Below are 17,361 nucleotides of genomic sequence, written 5' to 3' on the forward strand. Positions count from 1 at the left end.
AATCTTTTTTCTCAAAGCAAGGTTACACCTGTGAGTTGGATGTAGAAGTGTCAGAATCAATATAGATGTTTTTATTTTAAAGTAAATTCAGATTGAACACAGTAAAAAAAATTGAAATTATTGTGTCCGTCCAAAAAAGAAATTACTTATTGTGAAAACCACCCTTGGATGATGGGATGTAGACTAAAAGCTTTAGGAATCCAAACTACAACATATAATAAGTACCCTGTATCAAGATCGATGCAAAACAAGTGAAATTTGACCTTTTTAGAGAGATTTAGCAAAATAAACCCACTTCTGGGGTCATTTGGGTGGATTTTCCATATCTCTGGCCCCCCTTGGTCGATTTTGCTGATTGACATCTCTTTCTAACGGTCAGAGCCAATGGAATCGAGAGGAACTCCCACATACTCCTTATTTGGTAATGTGTATGTGTGAGACTGACGCATAGCCAAAACCGGAAGCTGCGATAACTCTGGTGGCTACCATTAGCAGCTAACTTTTACTCTGCAATTTTTACATAAAAATGGAATTATGGATTATAAATTAAAAAAAATATTACCCAGAAACATTATCAACCTATAGATTAACCGATTCAGCCTCGTTTTTTCTCGTTTTAATGCCATTGAACACGTCTTTTGATCAGATTGACAGCTACGGTGAGACGATCTCCCGTAAAAGCTCCGTAAAGCTACGTGTTGTGATGTCAGTGTTTGCTTCCCGTGTCACGAGTTCGGATCACTCAGTGATGATATATATACCTAAATAATCTGTGGAACCTCAGCTTTAATCGGATATCTTGTATGTGCAGCTACGATAAGTAATAAGGGTATCTTTTATCTTGAGTTCTGTGCCAAAGTGCGTTAGCATTTTTCGCTCAGGGGTCATTCAGAGCAAAATGACCCCTCATGAGACTTGTGTTTTGGTAAACATGGTTTGTATCGTCAGTTAGCTGAGATTCTTCCCATTAATCTGGTATAACACATTAATAGGTTCTTAAATATTAAGATGCCCTGAGACACAGTGTCGTTGGGGCTTAACAGGCTAACCTCTCAAACATTGGCAAAAATGAAAACAAGTGGAGCTTTATTTAGAAAATGGGACAATTTCGGTAGTTTGATCCTTTCATTTAAGGTATTTTTGCCCTTAATCTAACCCTCCCATGTGTGAACTCGGTGTACTTTTCTGACATCATGGCTGAACATCTGTGCCCCCCCTCTCTGGGTGGCCTCCGTCTGTTTCTCTGTCTACACACACCTGCTAATTTTCGGCCGTATGTATTTGGTGTAAGCCGGCTGGGGGGCAGCGGCTGTAGGGGGGGGGGGGGGGTGTTCTTTGGAAAGGCCACTGCAGTAATTGGGAAATACATTTCCTTTCAGCGTGCCCATTCATTCTCCTTTTTTTTGTTTTTGTTGTCAGAGGTTTTCTTTCATGCTCGGCCAAATGACAACAGAATTAAAGTGTTGAGCCATGCTTCCCCTAACACAGCTTTACACCCCCGAAAAGTCTGCTTTGTTAGGGGTCGAAGGGAGAGGGACGAGCAGAGAAAAGTTATCTCGTTAACATTCCAAGAGACACTCCTGCTCCTCTTCCTCACCTCCCTCTTCCTCACCTCCCTCAGGGTTTTATAAAACACACCGGGACTGGAGTCCAAGCCTTGGTGTCGTCCAATCCAATGACAGCAAGGCTTTAAGGGTCTTCGTTCTTAACCCTTAGATGCACGAGTGACTGGACCCTACACTCTTCCATAAGTGGGTCAAAAAGGACCCGTATTAGAATAATATGTGTAATTATGCCATTTTTGTCATTTTGGTTTAGAAAAAATCACTTGTATAATATATATATATATATTATATTTTGGTTCACACTAGAAATATTTTATATTTAATTTTTCATAGACATTTTTATTACATTTTGAAAAAAAACGAAAAACTATAGAAAATGCATGCGGGTCATTTTTGACCAACTTATGGTCAATACAAAAACTACAATTTTTTAAAATGCATAAAATGTACATTTAAAATTTGAATGGCATGATATCCAAAACGTGTTTTTTGAGGAATAGCTGGAATATGAAATGATAAAAAAATGTAATTGTAAAGATACTTCAAGAAAACCACCTCACGGGTCCAAAAAGACCCACGTATGCATCTAAGGGTTAAGGGTAAAACTCAGAATTCTATATTTGCTTTTTTTTAACAATATAATTCCTCCACCTGTGAGACAAAAGCATTTAATAATTTCATTAAATAAAAATTATTTGGTTGTTGGACCTACTTGGCACATTGAAAAGGTCAGTTTTGGTGACATAATAATAATCCTTTCCCATCGTGTTTTATCTTAACAAAAGTTAATTTGAACATTTAAAGAAATGTCCATAAAAAGGTCTTAAAGCACACGTGGCTGTACTTTGCTCCATCCTCTCGTGTCTTCATGTTGCAAATAACCAAGATGGGACCAACAACGGACGCCTCCAAACCGATAGGTGACGTCACAGATCCTCCGTGAACTTCTCATATACAGTCCATGTGTTAGGCCGACATCTCTCTTCCTTTATGTCCAGCTTCACTTTCTTTTCATCTCTTCGCCTGACCCTCTTCACAGTTCCTCTCCATCCTTTCTGAGAAGCTGTCTCTTCAGTGAAGCGCCGGTGCTCACAGAAATCATTAATGTTGACCCTAATTGTGCCAATTCCAGCAGCTCAATAGCTCTAAGGTTCTTCAGTGAGGCCCTCAAAAAGCCGCTGAACTGTCATAGCCAACAATTAAAAAATATCTATAGGGACAAAGACGGAGGGAAGGGGATTGAAGAGGAGGGGGGGGGGAGGTTACCCACTTCAGTAAAGGGTGACCGGATGGCCCTTTTCAGCTCTTTAAAGCCCCGCTCTGAAGCTGGACACCTGCACTCAACACTCGTCTCTCCTCCTTCTTTTGAACTCGCTCTCAATGGGCCTCACAATTCATCTGAAAGGGGGAAGATGGAGAAAGAGGGAGAGAGAGACAGAAGAGGAGAGTGTGGGAGAGGTTTATGAGTTCATTTACTGTGATTGTGTCTCAGGATGGACATGATGAAGGAGAGGTATTCAAATCCAGCGGCAATACTGCAGTATAAAATACTCCATTAGTGTCTTGGTCTTCCCCATTAGCAATTGTTTTTTAAAATTCCAAATGCCTCGGACGTGTAAACCTGGTAATAATCGCGCGCGCACACACACACACACACACACACACACACACACACACACACACACACACACACACACACACACACACACACACACACACACACACACACACACACACACACACACACACACACACACACACACACACACACACACACACACACACACACACACACACACACACACACACACACACACACACACACACACGCACGCACACACGCACGATGCTCGGCTGTTGTTTCTGATTCTGAATAGCAGGAGCATTGTTAATTACAGTAATTAAGTAAAAGTCTTTCATTAAAAATGTACCTTAAGTTAAAGTATTAAAAAAGGTTCTTGAGGTAACAAAAGTAAAAGTTTGTTTTGAAGTTACGGTATACTAAACTATATGACATCCTTCTATTGGATTATTGTTATGCATGTACGTGTGTAATTACTCTGTTTATCTAATATATATATATCATATTTTTTAAGAGCAAAATCTTCATCTGGAATATAACGGTCAATGTGTAAAGAAATACTTACATTACATGTATTATATTTGACCAACGAACAAGATCATAAAGTTATTTTATTTTGATGATATGATTTCATTTTGTTTACAGAAATATATATGTTAGATTCCTTAACCCTAACTTCAATATAGATAAATACAAAATATACATACATGTATTTAAATCAATAAAAACGTTACATTTGTGTAAAAAGAAGATGAAAAAAGTTAAATCATCAACAATAATGAGGGATTAAGTGACACACACACGCGCACACGCACACACACACACACACACGATGCTCGGCTGTTGGAGACCTTTGTGTCCCTGAAAGGAGGGAGCACTTTAAATCTAACTTCAGCCATTGTTGCTACTGATAATACACTGCAGCTGCACAGGGGGCGTGGCCTATATCGCTAGCCATTACCTCCTATTGGTCAGTTTTGCTGTCAATCAAACCGCTTCTCCCTCCCCTGCTTTTTAAATGAAGTTGCAATGGATCCAGGCGCGACTCAACCTGTGGCAGCCGCGATGAACAGCTGATCCCCGCAGTGGATACACCCTGAGTCATGCTGTATGGTCCCTATCATCGCCGCGCGGCACTATGTGAATAGTTTTATTGGAGAAGTAGAGATATAACTTTGAGGAAAGCAGTAGAAGTTTATTTTGGAGCGTGTTTCTGGACCTCGGAGCGACGCTTCATCATGTTGGTGTCTCTGCTGCTGTTCTCCTTCTCTCTGGTCCTCTGCTACCTGCCGCAAGCCTCAAGCCAGAAGCCGGGCTCCAGGGTGAGTCTGCTGGGTTACTACTGGGATTATACTGGGAGGAAACTGGGATCAAACTGGGATAATGCCGGGAGAGGGGACATGGCGAGATAGAGGAAGACGGTGCCAAATTGAGTGCGTAACTGTAGCGCGTAATTTTATATAGCGTTTTAAGAGGGCATGGTTTATCACTATTCAACACTTTCAGCACTTTAGACAATCCGTATATGTTTACATTGAAATATTACAGTGAGAGAAACCATTAGAAGTATTGGGTCTGCTACATATTAGTTAAACATATTGATTATTTTAGTGTTAATATTATTATGCGTGACGATTTATGTCCATGAAACCTATAAGCAGGCACACACAGTATTTAAAGTGGTGCTTTTGCATGTTCCTTTATGTCGATTATAGCGAATAGAAATACTTTGACTGCTGGTCGACGAAGAAGACAGCAGTGTAGTTATTATTGGAAATTGAAAATGATAACTGCGTGTTCGTGCACACGTTGAAGTCAAGATGTTTAAAGAGTCCCGCAAAACAATCAATAAAGTCAACCGTTGGCTCAAATTCAAGGTCCTTTCAAACCGAAAGTTACGGAGATGTTTTTGGCGTAAAACGTAAATAAAGTTGGCGTATGTACAAATAAAGTAGGCCTACCTAATTTGTTACTGGTGCAATAACTTATGAGAGGTATTTATAGTGCAGATCAAACATGACATTTCAACTCGTTGTAAGGCCTTGTTGTATCTATTGTGTGAGGAAAGGGTCTTTGTGCTTTGGGGGTACATAGTATTGGTTGTTGATGGCTGTCATTTTAATACCTGTTCCTAAAACGTTTCTTTGAGTAATTTGAGGAAAAAACTCCAGCCCTGATCTCATTGGCTGTCAATGTGTCGTAGCAAAGCGAAAAACAGCCAACACTGAATGTGTGTTTGACCTATGAGAATGCGATACGAGTGTAAACAGGATATTGTTGAACCTGCATGCACTTCACCACGGCTCCCTGCTCGCGCCCTCTTTTGTTGAAGCTTGTTTCACCGAGTGATGGAGAACAGCAGTGTAATGTTTGTGGTCGTGGGGGGGGTATGTAATAATCACATATTGGAACTATTTCACCACATGTCGTAAAGCCCCCACACCTTTAGTGAATTATCCTTTGTGTAATCACGTCGTTATTAGTCACTAGATAATTGTGTTCTCGCGGGCGGAGAGACTGGTTTTCACTCGAGTGTTTAATGCTTTTACTTTGTGGCAGACTCAGGGCTGTGGTGCGCCACGGGGGGGATACAAGGGATGGGGTGTTGGAGACCCAGGACACGCAGAGTTATGAGAGTTTTCTGTGACTGACAACCTCTGAGCTTAAATCATAAGGCTTTCTTCTTATTTAAAACTTTAAAGGACTTCAGGCTCCTCTGCAGGCTGAGAGTCACGAGGAAACCTTTGCAAGTCCACGATGGATAAACTCCAAAATACAGGATGATGTCCATTTTAAAACAACACTGCTTCTTAATCCTGTGAAGCTGAACTTTAGTCCTGAAACATATCCAAAGTTTGGTAAACAACTTTCTCCCCTCTCCTCCTCCTCCTCCTCCTCCTCCTCCTCCTCCTCCTCCTCCTCTTGAGTGAAGCCTGGGCACGGCTCCTTCCTCACCCCCCCGGAGCAAACATGATGCAATGCGTCCAACATGTCTCACGATACGAGAGATGGGACGCTAACGAGGCTTCAGACATGATTTAACTTTGACTGTTTTGTAACTTTGATGTCTCGTGCACTCACTTGATAAGGATGTGAGGTGGTGGTAAAGGAGGCTGATCACACATTTTCCCATGAGGAGAAATACTGCCAAGACGAAGTAACTCTTACAATCGGACTTTCACTCGTCTTCCCATGACGCAAACACCGGGTGTTTCTCAATGTCAAGGAAGGATGCTCCAGAGCCACTATTTCAAGGATGCTACGTCATCGAGTCCCGCCGAAGGACTGTTCCAATGTCCAGGCTCCTTGGAATTCTACCGAGCCCGGTGTCCTTCGTAGCGAGACATTTCGAGGCTGCCCATGTGTATCCTCTGCGGTCTTAAAATCCCCACAATGCTTTGCGCACGGACCAATTTCCAAAATCTGTGGCGGAAAATGTAAGGCGGGGCCTCTCATATGACGCACACCTGCACACTTGCTCGCCTGTTCCACTCTTCGGTCTCCGAATGCCAGGAAGGATTCTTGCCTAGCTTCTGAAGGACATGAGTCGGAAGACTTGTCCTACCAAGGAAGCGTCCTAGACATTTGAGAAACACCCACATTCATATTGAGCATCCAGCCGTGTCAACATTCATTTAAACGTTATTCAAGTTTTTTTTAATTGCAGGTTGTAATGAAGGAAGATATGTTGCAGGTGTTCCGGTTCTCAGTACCAGGAGAGGCAGGTGGTGGGCAGGAAGGCAACGTCTGGCCTCCTAGAAATAATTATCACTGAGAAATGTGCAACCCGGAGGCAGGGATTTATTCGGATATACTGTAGACCTCGTAAATAATCCACTCTCACCTACGTACCAGGGTTTCCGCTAGGATTTTTTCTCGCCGGTCAAATGTCCGAGCAGAATTTATTTTACCGGACTAATTTGAAACTTACCGGTCATATTTCAATAATAATAATAAGAGTTGTGTAGCAGAGTTTCCGTTAGCAGGTAATCACCGGACTATGAGCAGATATGCTTCAGTTTAAAACTCAGTTCACGGGGCTCATTTTTATATTGCTTCAGTTTATAATCGTAACAGATCGAAAAATTCCGATTCATTTTTCAATAAATGATTCCACAAACAACAAACATCATAATTATTACATTCAAACAAACTACTTGTAGTAGATAACGTACATTATTCAGAAGTTTACATTACATTTGAATAATAACACGGGAGAAACGGAGCCTCTCTTTTCCCCTCTCCCTCTCTCTCTCGTCAGCCCGTCAGTTTCTCAAGCAGCTCCTGCAGCCCGCTAAACAGAGGGCGGGGCTTCAGGTGTTCATGCAGAGCTGCGTGTCTCGGTCAGACTCAGCAGCTGATCTGATCTCTCTCTCGTCCGGTTACACTTCACTCGCGTTTATGTCCATATCGATCAGATCCAGCTCTCCTGATCGGCCTTTATAGAGAGCACCGATCAAACTATTAAGAGTGAATATCGGCCGATAATGACCGGCGGCCGATCGATCGGAGCCTCCCTAATTATTACCAGACATTTTGACCGTCAGGTTTTGAATTTACCGGTTTTTTATAATTTTTACCAGCTAAAAACCGGTAATTACCGGCTAACGGAAACCCTGCTACGTACCCTTAATCCCCTTTATCATATCCACCTGATAGCGCCAGGGATGGGATGTGAGGAGCTGTCGACCTGCATACTTCGGTGAGGGCATCAGAGATGATTTAAAAAGAAGGGCTGAGCGGAGCCAAGAATACAGGCCCTCGGCTAGAGCAGGAAAGCCTTTTATTAGTGAGGTAGATCACAGTGCCGGTGTGACTGCGTGTGTGTGTGTGTGTGTGTGTGTGTGTGTGTGTGTGTGTGTGTGTGTGTGTGTGTGTGTGTGTGTGTGTGTGTGTGTGATTGTTGCATGGTCAGCCGATGCCCTAAATATGCTGACAGTGCTCAAAGGAATGCAGGTCATTTTAACTGATGTGGACGTTTCATATGAGTAAAGCATAGCTGAATATAACGCATTTTCTCATCTGGAAAAACTCATGACACTTAAAATAGTGAATATAAAGATTAATATTTGGCTTTGAATGTGTCAGTTTGCAATTAAAAGGAATTAGAGCTGTTTTTATACCGTTTATTGTATGAAATAGTGATCCAGACATCAACGAGGACATGCTCAATTCAGGGTCATATTTGTGTTTGGTGTATTATGGGGCTAATTGAGCAAAAGGGGGTAGCCATAGAAACCGCTGGTATTCTAGAAGAAGAGCTGTTGGCAGTAATCACGCAGATGTGCCGTGCACATTTCTCCGTTTAGTCTTTATGGGGAAAACATTCTTGGCAAAGCGATAAGGTCATAGTTTGGCATCACCGTCTCTCTTAAGAGAAGTCATGAAATAGAAACCTTTCAGATTAAACTCTTTGTTCAGCAGCAGGTTCTCATTAAGCACTTACAGGAAAAGCCCCGAGAAAAGTTATTGGTGATGAAGCTCGTGCTTTTGAGTTCTTTTGTTGTATGGTGGTAAGATTTTAAATGTACAGACACAGCGGCATACATATGCATGGTTCTGATGTTCTTGGATTCCTGGGTTTCATTATAACATTTTGTGGTTGTATGTGGACAAAACTCATCCTCTGGGAACTATATATACTCCGCATGTATCTACTTGTAGTACTTTGATGTGTGTTGTGTATAAAGTTGGGTTTAGGGGCATGAAGAGGAGGTTTTACATATTTTAGATTTTGACGTTTCTTTTCATGAAAAGTCAGCTGGTCACCAAGGTCATCTAGTCCCGCTGTACCATCCTTAAACACCATTTCTTGAGTTTTGACAATTTCAAGTCTTTTAAAAGTATGTGCTTTATTTCTAAGTGTTTACATGGACTGCCCCCCCCCCCCCCCCTTAGGGGAATTCATCCACAGAAAACACACTGGACGCTGCACTAGGTCAGAAACCAGAGGAGACTGTGAGGTCCACCAAAGACGGACCACTTTTGGACAAAATGTCTTCTCCGTTAAAGGCAGCTCGTTCTGGAACAGCCTCCCAACTGAGATACGGGATCGTCCCGCTCTCAATAGCTTCAAAGGTCAACTCAGAGAATGGTTGAGAAACAAACAGACGTGCGATCACCGCTAAATGCACTTGAACACAGGGGCATCTCCTCCTGCACTTTATATGTCGTCGCTGCTACATTGTACTGCCATGGCAATGTTCTGCCATGTGGTAAATACTTGTATGCTGCTCATGCTATTTCTGTATATAACTGTCATGTTCATAAAAGTTGTATGTGATGACGGGACTACGGATGGAATTTAGCTCAAAGTTAAAATCCGGCTCATTTACATTTGAAAGCATTATTTTGTTTAAAATGTTTAAAATGTGCATTGTCCCGGTTCAAATAAACGATTAAATGAAAACATAGTTTTCATTCTGTGCCATCAGTAGGTTACAGCACTGATCCAGTGGAATGTCTCTACTGTATATTCGAAACATAAATTGGCACTTTGGGGTTTATGGTAAAAACTCTTGCCAACTATTGGATGGAATTCCAAACAGACATTCATCGTCTTCGAGAAACACTTTGGTTTCGCCAAAATGGCTTTAGTGTAAAAAAGGTCTTTAGAAATGGAGTACGTGAAGAACTAACTACACGGAAATCAAAACCATTCATATTGCCAGTGATGTGAATTTGGGACGATCGCAAAACACTTGTTCAAAAAGGGTTTGAAAATAATTTGCCAGAGTTAAAGGCTAACCCTAACCTAGACGATCCCTGGATGGGATTATGGTCACTGGTGTATTTGTCTAGAGCTTTTATTGTGAAAGGTAAGAAAGGAAGGAGTCAATATGGTATGCGCTAGTCAAGGTTGAAAGGAGGAAAAATGTAGCCCTCTGGTTTTGTATCTACACTACGCCCTGATTGTGTACTCAACCACTCAACAACTGACTGGTTGATGGGTTTATTTGCAGTGCAAAAGCCAAACAAGTTAAATGTATCTGGTAGAAATGGGAAAAGATATACTTTTTAGCCGCATAATACAGAAAAAACAAAAGATCAAAGTATTGATGTACGAATTAATCACACAAAAAATGCCTGTAGTGTCTATTGCAGAAGCACTACACATTAGGCGCGTTCACACCGGAGTACTTTTCCCCCATACTTTTCCCGTTTAGTTCCGTTAGTACCCCTTATGTTGCGTTCACACCAAAAAGAGTACTTAGTGCCGGGAACTTTTACCCCCATTTTCAGTGCCTGCTGAGAGGTGGTACCAAAAACGTACCAATTTCTATTGGCTGGGCGAATTGCAAACCACGCCCCGTAAAACTCTGAAAAGTGTTTCGAACGTGCCATTGTATTTGCTGGCATTAGCATTATTAGCATTAGCCCCGCGCACAAACGCAGAGAGGCTAACTTATGGCAACACAAAAGAAAACATGGGAGCGGTGGAGATGAGGAGGTGTCGGCGTTCTGACGATTTACTCGGAAGGCTCCAGTAGAAGCTGCTGGGACTCCCAGTCCCCAACTCCGGGGACTTCCGGCCGGGGACTTCGGGCGGCAGTATACGCCGTGAAGTTGTTTGCGGCCTGCCAGTAAACCCAAAGCAGAAGAAGTGACTTCAGTGGCCCATTTGCGTAATCTTCCCTCAGGGAAAAGTACTCCGGTGTGAACGCGATTGGTACTTTGTGCCCTGGGGAGAATGGAAAAAAATCCATCTTTTCTGCGGGAGTTGTTACGAGTCTTACTGGAAAATGTAGGGAATCTGACTGAATTTAGAATGAACTCAAGAAGCTGAGGGGAATAAGGTACATTAAGAAAGAATTATGACTAAAACTTCAGCTTCATGCCAACAGACACCTAGGCTCCAGTTATATTTCATACGCCGCTGACAGAAGGGCGACTCCACCAGCGACCAATGAAATTGCTTACACATGTCGATTCCCTCCGATATCTGCGTAATCAGGAAACGCATTTCATGCTCAATTTGTGGGGTTTCTAATCAGCGTAATGAAGTCCAGCTCTGGGACATTTGAGGCCAGTGAGCTCCTCGCACGGATCATCACAACTCCACTCAGCCCTTTCCCTCCACACATCCTCCCGATAGTTGTGGTTTGTGGTTTTCTTCTACGCAACTGTCTGGTCCACAAACGGAACTGTTTTAACTGTTATTTGAGAGGAAAAGCGCCTGCTGTACGAGTCGTGGCTCTGTGGAAGCCTTCAGATTCTCAGGCAGAAACAGTCTTCCTCTTTGCTATCAAACGAGCTCAGCAGATTAGCCACATATTTAATCGTTTCCTTTGATATGAGCGGATGTGTGGTCTTACTTTGACTATGCAATGGCGACGTTGAATCTATTGAAATAAGCGAAACACACACCATGTATACATCACTTCAGGGGGCATTACATTGACTTACATGCATTTCCTGGAGACTTATCCTAACCTTAACCATAACCAACACATGCCTAACCCTTAAATGAATGACTACCCTCATGGGGACCAGCAGAGACGGCTGACTGTTCTGTAGCCAGGATGTTGAATTAGTGACAAACAAGGAATGCTGTTAATCAGATTTAAAGCCACTTCCTCCCTCTGTCCCCTCGCCCACACTTTAATTCTGATGGCTTAAAACCACTTCAAAAGCAAAATAAGGAAGTGTTCTTTCTCATTAATCAAATGGGCAAATGGGATTCCAGCATGGTGTGAAACTGTTTCTGTAACATCTGTATCAGATGTTTTCAGTCTGTTTGAGTGTATAATCATTAATACATTAAAGGTGGCGTAGGTAATTCACTTCAGAAACACTTTGTTATATTCCATGGAATGCATTAAATGCTTTGACAATAAATACATACAAAAGTATCATCTGTGGAAGCCGTGGCGCTGTAAAAAGCTCGACCAATCATCTGAGCCGGCCCGGCTAAAGTAACTGGATGGCCTACCTGCCTGTCAGCCTTCCATCTGTGCACAACTTATCTCGTGCCCTCATTGGTCATGTGCGCGTTCGTGTGTGTTGGAGGAGGGGCTCTGTAAGGAAGTCTGAAGGAAGGGGCAGATTTTTTTCGGTTGTGTATTTTCAAATTCTAGCACTCGAGCTGGTTCCTCCATTCTCACCTACCCCACCTTTAAGGCCGATAAAATCAATATTATGTCAACAACAAATCAAATCTCCGCAGTTCCCTTTTGGTGTCTTTATAATCTCATTGTTTTGGTTTATAAAATAGCAACTTTACTTTTAAAATGTAGTCTAACTGCTCTCATTAGCGTTATTTCCAGAGGTAGCAGTTTAATGATACCGTACCAACTGAAGTTAGAAACTAGCTAGTGAACATAGTGGAGCATTTTTCCGCTAAAAGGCCAGACTTATCCTCAGGAGCAGGTGGAGACCAAAGATGGAGCGAAAAGACAGAGAATATTTGACTTGAAATGGCTAGGTTTCCAAAAACAAGACATTGATTATGCTCGTAGCAGTTTGCCAACATGTCAACTGTTACAATGTGTTTACAACTTGTTGCCCAAAATGTTCATGAATCGGATAATTAAGGTTTTAAAGGAATGAGAATTAGATGGCAACAGGCTTGCTCTAATGGTTTGTTTACCTAAATCTTTGATACCGCTTGATCTAAAACAGCTTAATAATTGACGCTCAGTTCTTTGCGTCCTCTAGATTCTTTACCCACTTATTACATAAAGAGGTCAAATTAAAGAAAAGGTGGAGTAGAGGACTACACTTTAATGCTTTACGCCCGATCGCCACCCTCCTGCAGCGAGCGGCACACACACTTTGCAGCTCCTGTGTGAAAGTTTCACAACATGTTAGAAACTGTGTTTTAAAGAGTGACTTTGAAAATGTTACATCACAAGGTTTCCTTTTCAAGACAAACCCCAATTAGTCATTTAAGAGGAATAAGGGGGAGGAGAAGGGCGCAGCTTTTTGTACATTCCTTTTTATGTCCTCCACTTTCTTTTTATAACACGGTTTGAGTAACGTGTGTTAATGGAGACAGCGTGAGGGATGGCATTTGCTTTATAGATTTCCTGAATACTTAATGGAGAAAAGTAATTACCGTACTTTTCGGACTATAAGCCGCGACTTTTCCCCCTATTGTTGTTGTACCGCTAACGGCCACTAGGGAACCTCCTAAATCTATGGATTTTACAGGTAAAATTAACCACCTTTAACACTATGGGCTCTTTGACCGGTCCGCGCCCGCCACCTTTAAGCGGCGGGCTCCAGCAGGAAAAGCTGGAGGCCGGAAAAGAGTGAGACAGGTAGCGCCAAAGTAAAAGTGGAACCGAGAGACAGAACGAGAGCAAGACAGACGGACAATTTAGCTGCTGCGGCTCATATGCAGGTGCGCTTTATAGTCCGAAAAGTACGGTACTTGCAGAACACAATTAGCCCGGATTCAGGTGGATAACTTTAATTTATTATGTGGTTTGTTCACTTTTTATTCTCCTTTTCCTGTATCTGTTTAATCCAAGTGTTGGCCAGCGAGGGTTAGCCAAAGAATAAAGTATTTATGACACAGGGAAGTCGTATATTTATTTATGTATGCGTTAGTGTTATTGCGTTTGTTGTTGTTGTGCCCAAAGGGGATAATGAGACCATCACACACACACACACACACACACACACACACACACACACACACACACACACACACACACACACACACACACACACACACACACACACACACACACACACACACACACACACACACACACACACACACACACACACACACACACACACACACACACACACACACACACACACACACACACACACACACACACACACACACACACACACACACACACACACACACACACACACACACACACACACACACACACACACAGGTTTCTGTCGGAGCGGTGATGTCATCCGTGTCAGGAGCGTGTTTCTGTTAGCAAAACAGAACAGACATTTTTTCCGCTCCGTAGGATCTGATCCAATCTTCCCTGGTGATATCCAGTCGCCCCGCGTTACAGCGAAGTGGAGAGGGTTGTCGCTGTAGAGGGCTTCTCCAACTAAATAGATCCAATCAGGAGAAGAAATTGGACCAATGCGCAATTTAATAACGACCATATTGCAGCCCGTATTCGTTCTGCCTCCAGTTTAACACGGCATCAAAATACTCTCATTGTTTTTTAGCACAGGAATAATGACTCGCATCAGAGTGAATTCTGTAAAGCGTTAGTTGGAATTGTTTGAAATGGGTTTGTATGAAGTCAGAGTCAGTAGATACAGAAGATGCTGTTTGGAGAAACAGACAGGAAGCAGGAAGCTCAGCAATGAACCGCTGTCGACAGATGTTAGACACCTCATAAAATCAATATCAGTTTAAGTGCATGCTATAGTAGTTTGAGTATGTTCCCCCCTTTCCTTGCTGTCAGACAGTCCTGTCACTGGGAACTGTGGTCATTTTCTATAGCCACCAGACTCCCTTGAAAAACATTCTTGTGTGACTTTAGGGAATCCAAAATGAGCCCTTTGAAACACCAAAGCCACACAATTACACTAGCTATCTAACTAACTAACTAACTAACTAACTAACTAACTAACTAACTAACTAACTAACGAACCGATCAAGGCAGCGGTCGACCAGAAACACCTGTATCCTGGGAGGTAACATCACTTGTTGTCAATGGAGTTCTGTAGGTTTGAAGAGAGCATGGCTCCAGTCCACTTCAGGAGGGATGTCTGAGAGCAAGGTGAGGCAGTGAAAATGTTCTAAATATAGCACCGCACACTTGGACTGATATTGATTCACAAGTACACAGCAGTACAAGTTAGCTTCCTGCTGGTACCGTCTGCTTCAACAAACTGCATATACTGTGGAAAAGTACCTCGTACAACCAAACCTTTAAGATGTATTTTTTACAGCCACACAACTACTTTTTTTCCTCGGTGACAGGCAACCATTTTTCAAATCATCTCTTATTACCAGAGAATAGCTATACCGGGAAACACGGATTCATAACAAAAACTATGCCAATACGTGTGCTGTTAAGTAATTAGGACGTCCCAGCGTCATTCGGAGATGAACACTCATTTCTGGCAGTACTTTTTTAACCTAACCAGAAGCATGAAATATGATTTTTTTTGGGCGTGGACTTGTGTATAATAACTTTTAACAGTGACAGCGATGGTTTCCATATGTAAGAAAAGCCTAAATGCTGCTTCTCATAAACATATCAAAGAAACACGTGAGTTGTCTGACTGAACTTTATTTAGGAACATCATTCATTGCTAAATCAAAAGGGCCAAAACATTGGGTTTGCAACTTTAACTAATCAACTGTAAACCATTGAATGGAAGACTATATGGCAGGGGTGTCAAACTCAAGGCCCGGGGGCCAAATCCGGCCCGCGACTTCATTTTATGTGGCCCCGCAAGAGCTTGCAAAGAATATAATACGTTTATTATACGGTTACATGCCACTTTACAGAAGCAGGTTGCCCATAAACTACATGTCCCACAATGCATCTCGTTTTGTGACATGCACACTGAAGAGACTTCTGCTTTCAGACGTAGTTAATGACTAAGTTATTATCCTATCCGATACTAATCCAATTCAGAGGCAATAATGTAATATAACACATTATTTTATATATATATATATTATATATTTATATAGTTACAACCGGCCCTTTGAGTGCAACCTTTATGCGAATGTGGCCCGCGATGAAATTGAGTTTGACACCCCTGCTATATGGAATCAAGAAGATAACTAGAATGTGGTGATTTCGGCAATGTTTTAGGAGTCAAAGCTAAATTGTCGAGTACTCAAAGAGACATGAAGTGTTGTTACATCTGACGCCTGCGTAGTTCACCCCAGAAACACATCCTCGTATTCCTGTCACCACAGCTCGGGTGTATCTGGAATATAAATCAGCTTATGTGTATATACTGTATGAAAAGTGTAATGAAGGTGAGAGTGGGACATAGAGACTATATTGTGTTTGTGTTTCATTTTATAATGAGAATCTGTCCACAGAAATGATGTCTATATTTGGAGTTTATTCAGGTGACGTAATCCTCAGACTTGTTTATGTACCTCCTTTGTTCAGTTTCCCCCAGCAGCCCTTTAAGCATGCTGCGTGCATGCATACAAATATTATTATTTTCAAATCCTATTCTTTCTTCTGGCTCTGCGGCCCGGGCACGAACAGACTCCCTGCCAGTGACGGTAAAAAAAACCACCACTTTGCTAATGCTGTAACTGTTGCACAATGGGGGTTGCATTTCACTTATTTTACGAGTAGTGGAGAGAGCGCGGTGTGTGTGTGTGTGTGTGTGTGTGTGTGTGTGTGTGTGTGTGTGTGTGCGTGTGTGTGTGTGTGTAAGGGGAATTTGGCTTGTTAAATGTGAGAATCTCAGGACTCATTGTTTCCCGATCAAGATATCAGAGACAAGCCATTGTGTAACTCCACTTGAGTTTTACCTTTGATTCACCTTTACTTGAAGAAACTTAACATTCAGGGAATTTCTAATTAAACTCTTGATCAAAGATTACACAAATATGCGTTTTCCTTGTTTTTCACCTATAACGAAACGTAAAAAATAGAGGCTTTTAAAGTGTGATTATTTTCTCAAAGGTGCGTTTAATGTAGAGACGTGAATCGTTCAGGAAGTCACAACTCAATTTTCATAAAACTAAAAAAAAATTCGATCTCAATTCATCCCTGATTTTGGATTCAGCACACAGGGGTGCACATTGTAGGATTTACTCCAGTCTGCTGTAGGTGAAAAGGCAGTGTGGAAAAATAATGGTGTGATAGTCGAGTAACGAGTGTCAAAGATTATGACCTATGTGTTGGTAAACTACAGATAGCTGCCTTTTTATTTCTCACAGACTTAGAGATTTCAAAACGGATTTTTACACAAAATGACATTTTCTCGGACCTAACCTCTTTTAGGATAATGATTCATTAGTATCAGTATCTAACGTTGTATGTCGTAAGTTATTTTGCGTATTCGGCCTCTCTTTGGTGCGGCGATGACATTCAACTTTGCGTGGTGGTCTGCGCGAAATGTGAGCGCCACAGGTGAAGGTCGTCGGTGTTATTTTAGGCAGCTTGTGTTCCTCAGCAGATCCAGCGAAAGCTCCCGTTACATGTTAGTCTGTTTAATGGTTGTGTTTGTTTGGATTTGATTATGGGATGTCGGGCGGTTCTCAACCCGAGCCGTTGTTGGACGAACAGGAGGGGC

The 17,361-nt window shown here is 42.0% G+C and overlaps 1 protein-coding gene and 1 pseudogene across 5 annotated transcripts in view; one reads left to right on the forward strand and one right to left on the reverse strand.

Moving 5' to 3' along the window:
* LOC117442585 (coiled-coil domain-containing protein 177-like) overlaps positions 1-17,361 on the reverse strand; it is a 78,396-nt pseudogene that overhangs the window by 10,918 nt on the left and 50,117 nt on the right.
* Positions 4,210-17,361, forward strand: part of smoc1 (SPARC related modular calcium binding 1) — a 57,164-nt gene continuing 44,012 nt past the window's right edge. For all 5 annotated transcript variants that reach the window (XM_034078552.1, XM_034078555.1, XM_034078553.1 and 2 more), the window contains exon 1: positions 4,210-4,469. In XM_034078552.1, the coding sequence (XP_033934443.1) occupies positions 4,386-4,469 (84 nt within the window). In that variant the 5' untranslated portion in view covers positions 4,210-4,385. The remainder of the gene's footprint in view (positions 4,470-17,361) is intronic.

This window comes from Pseudochaenichthys georgianus, unplaced genomic scaffold, assembly GCF_902827115.2.
Source record: "Pseudochaenichthys georgianus unplaced genomic scaffold, fPseGeo1.2 scaffold_444_arrow_ctg1, whole genome shotgun sequence".
Taxonomy (NCBI): Eukaryota; Metazoa; Chordata; class Actinopteri; order Perciformes; family Channichthyidae; genus Pseudochaenichthys; species Pseudochaenichthys georgianus.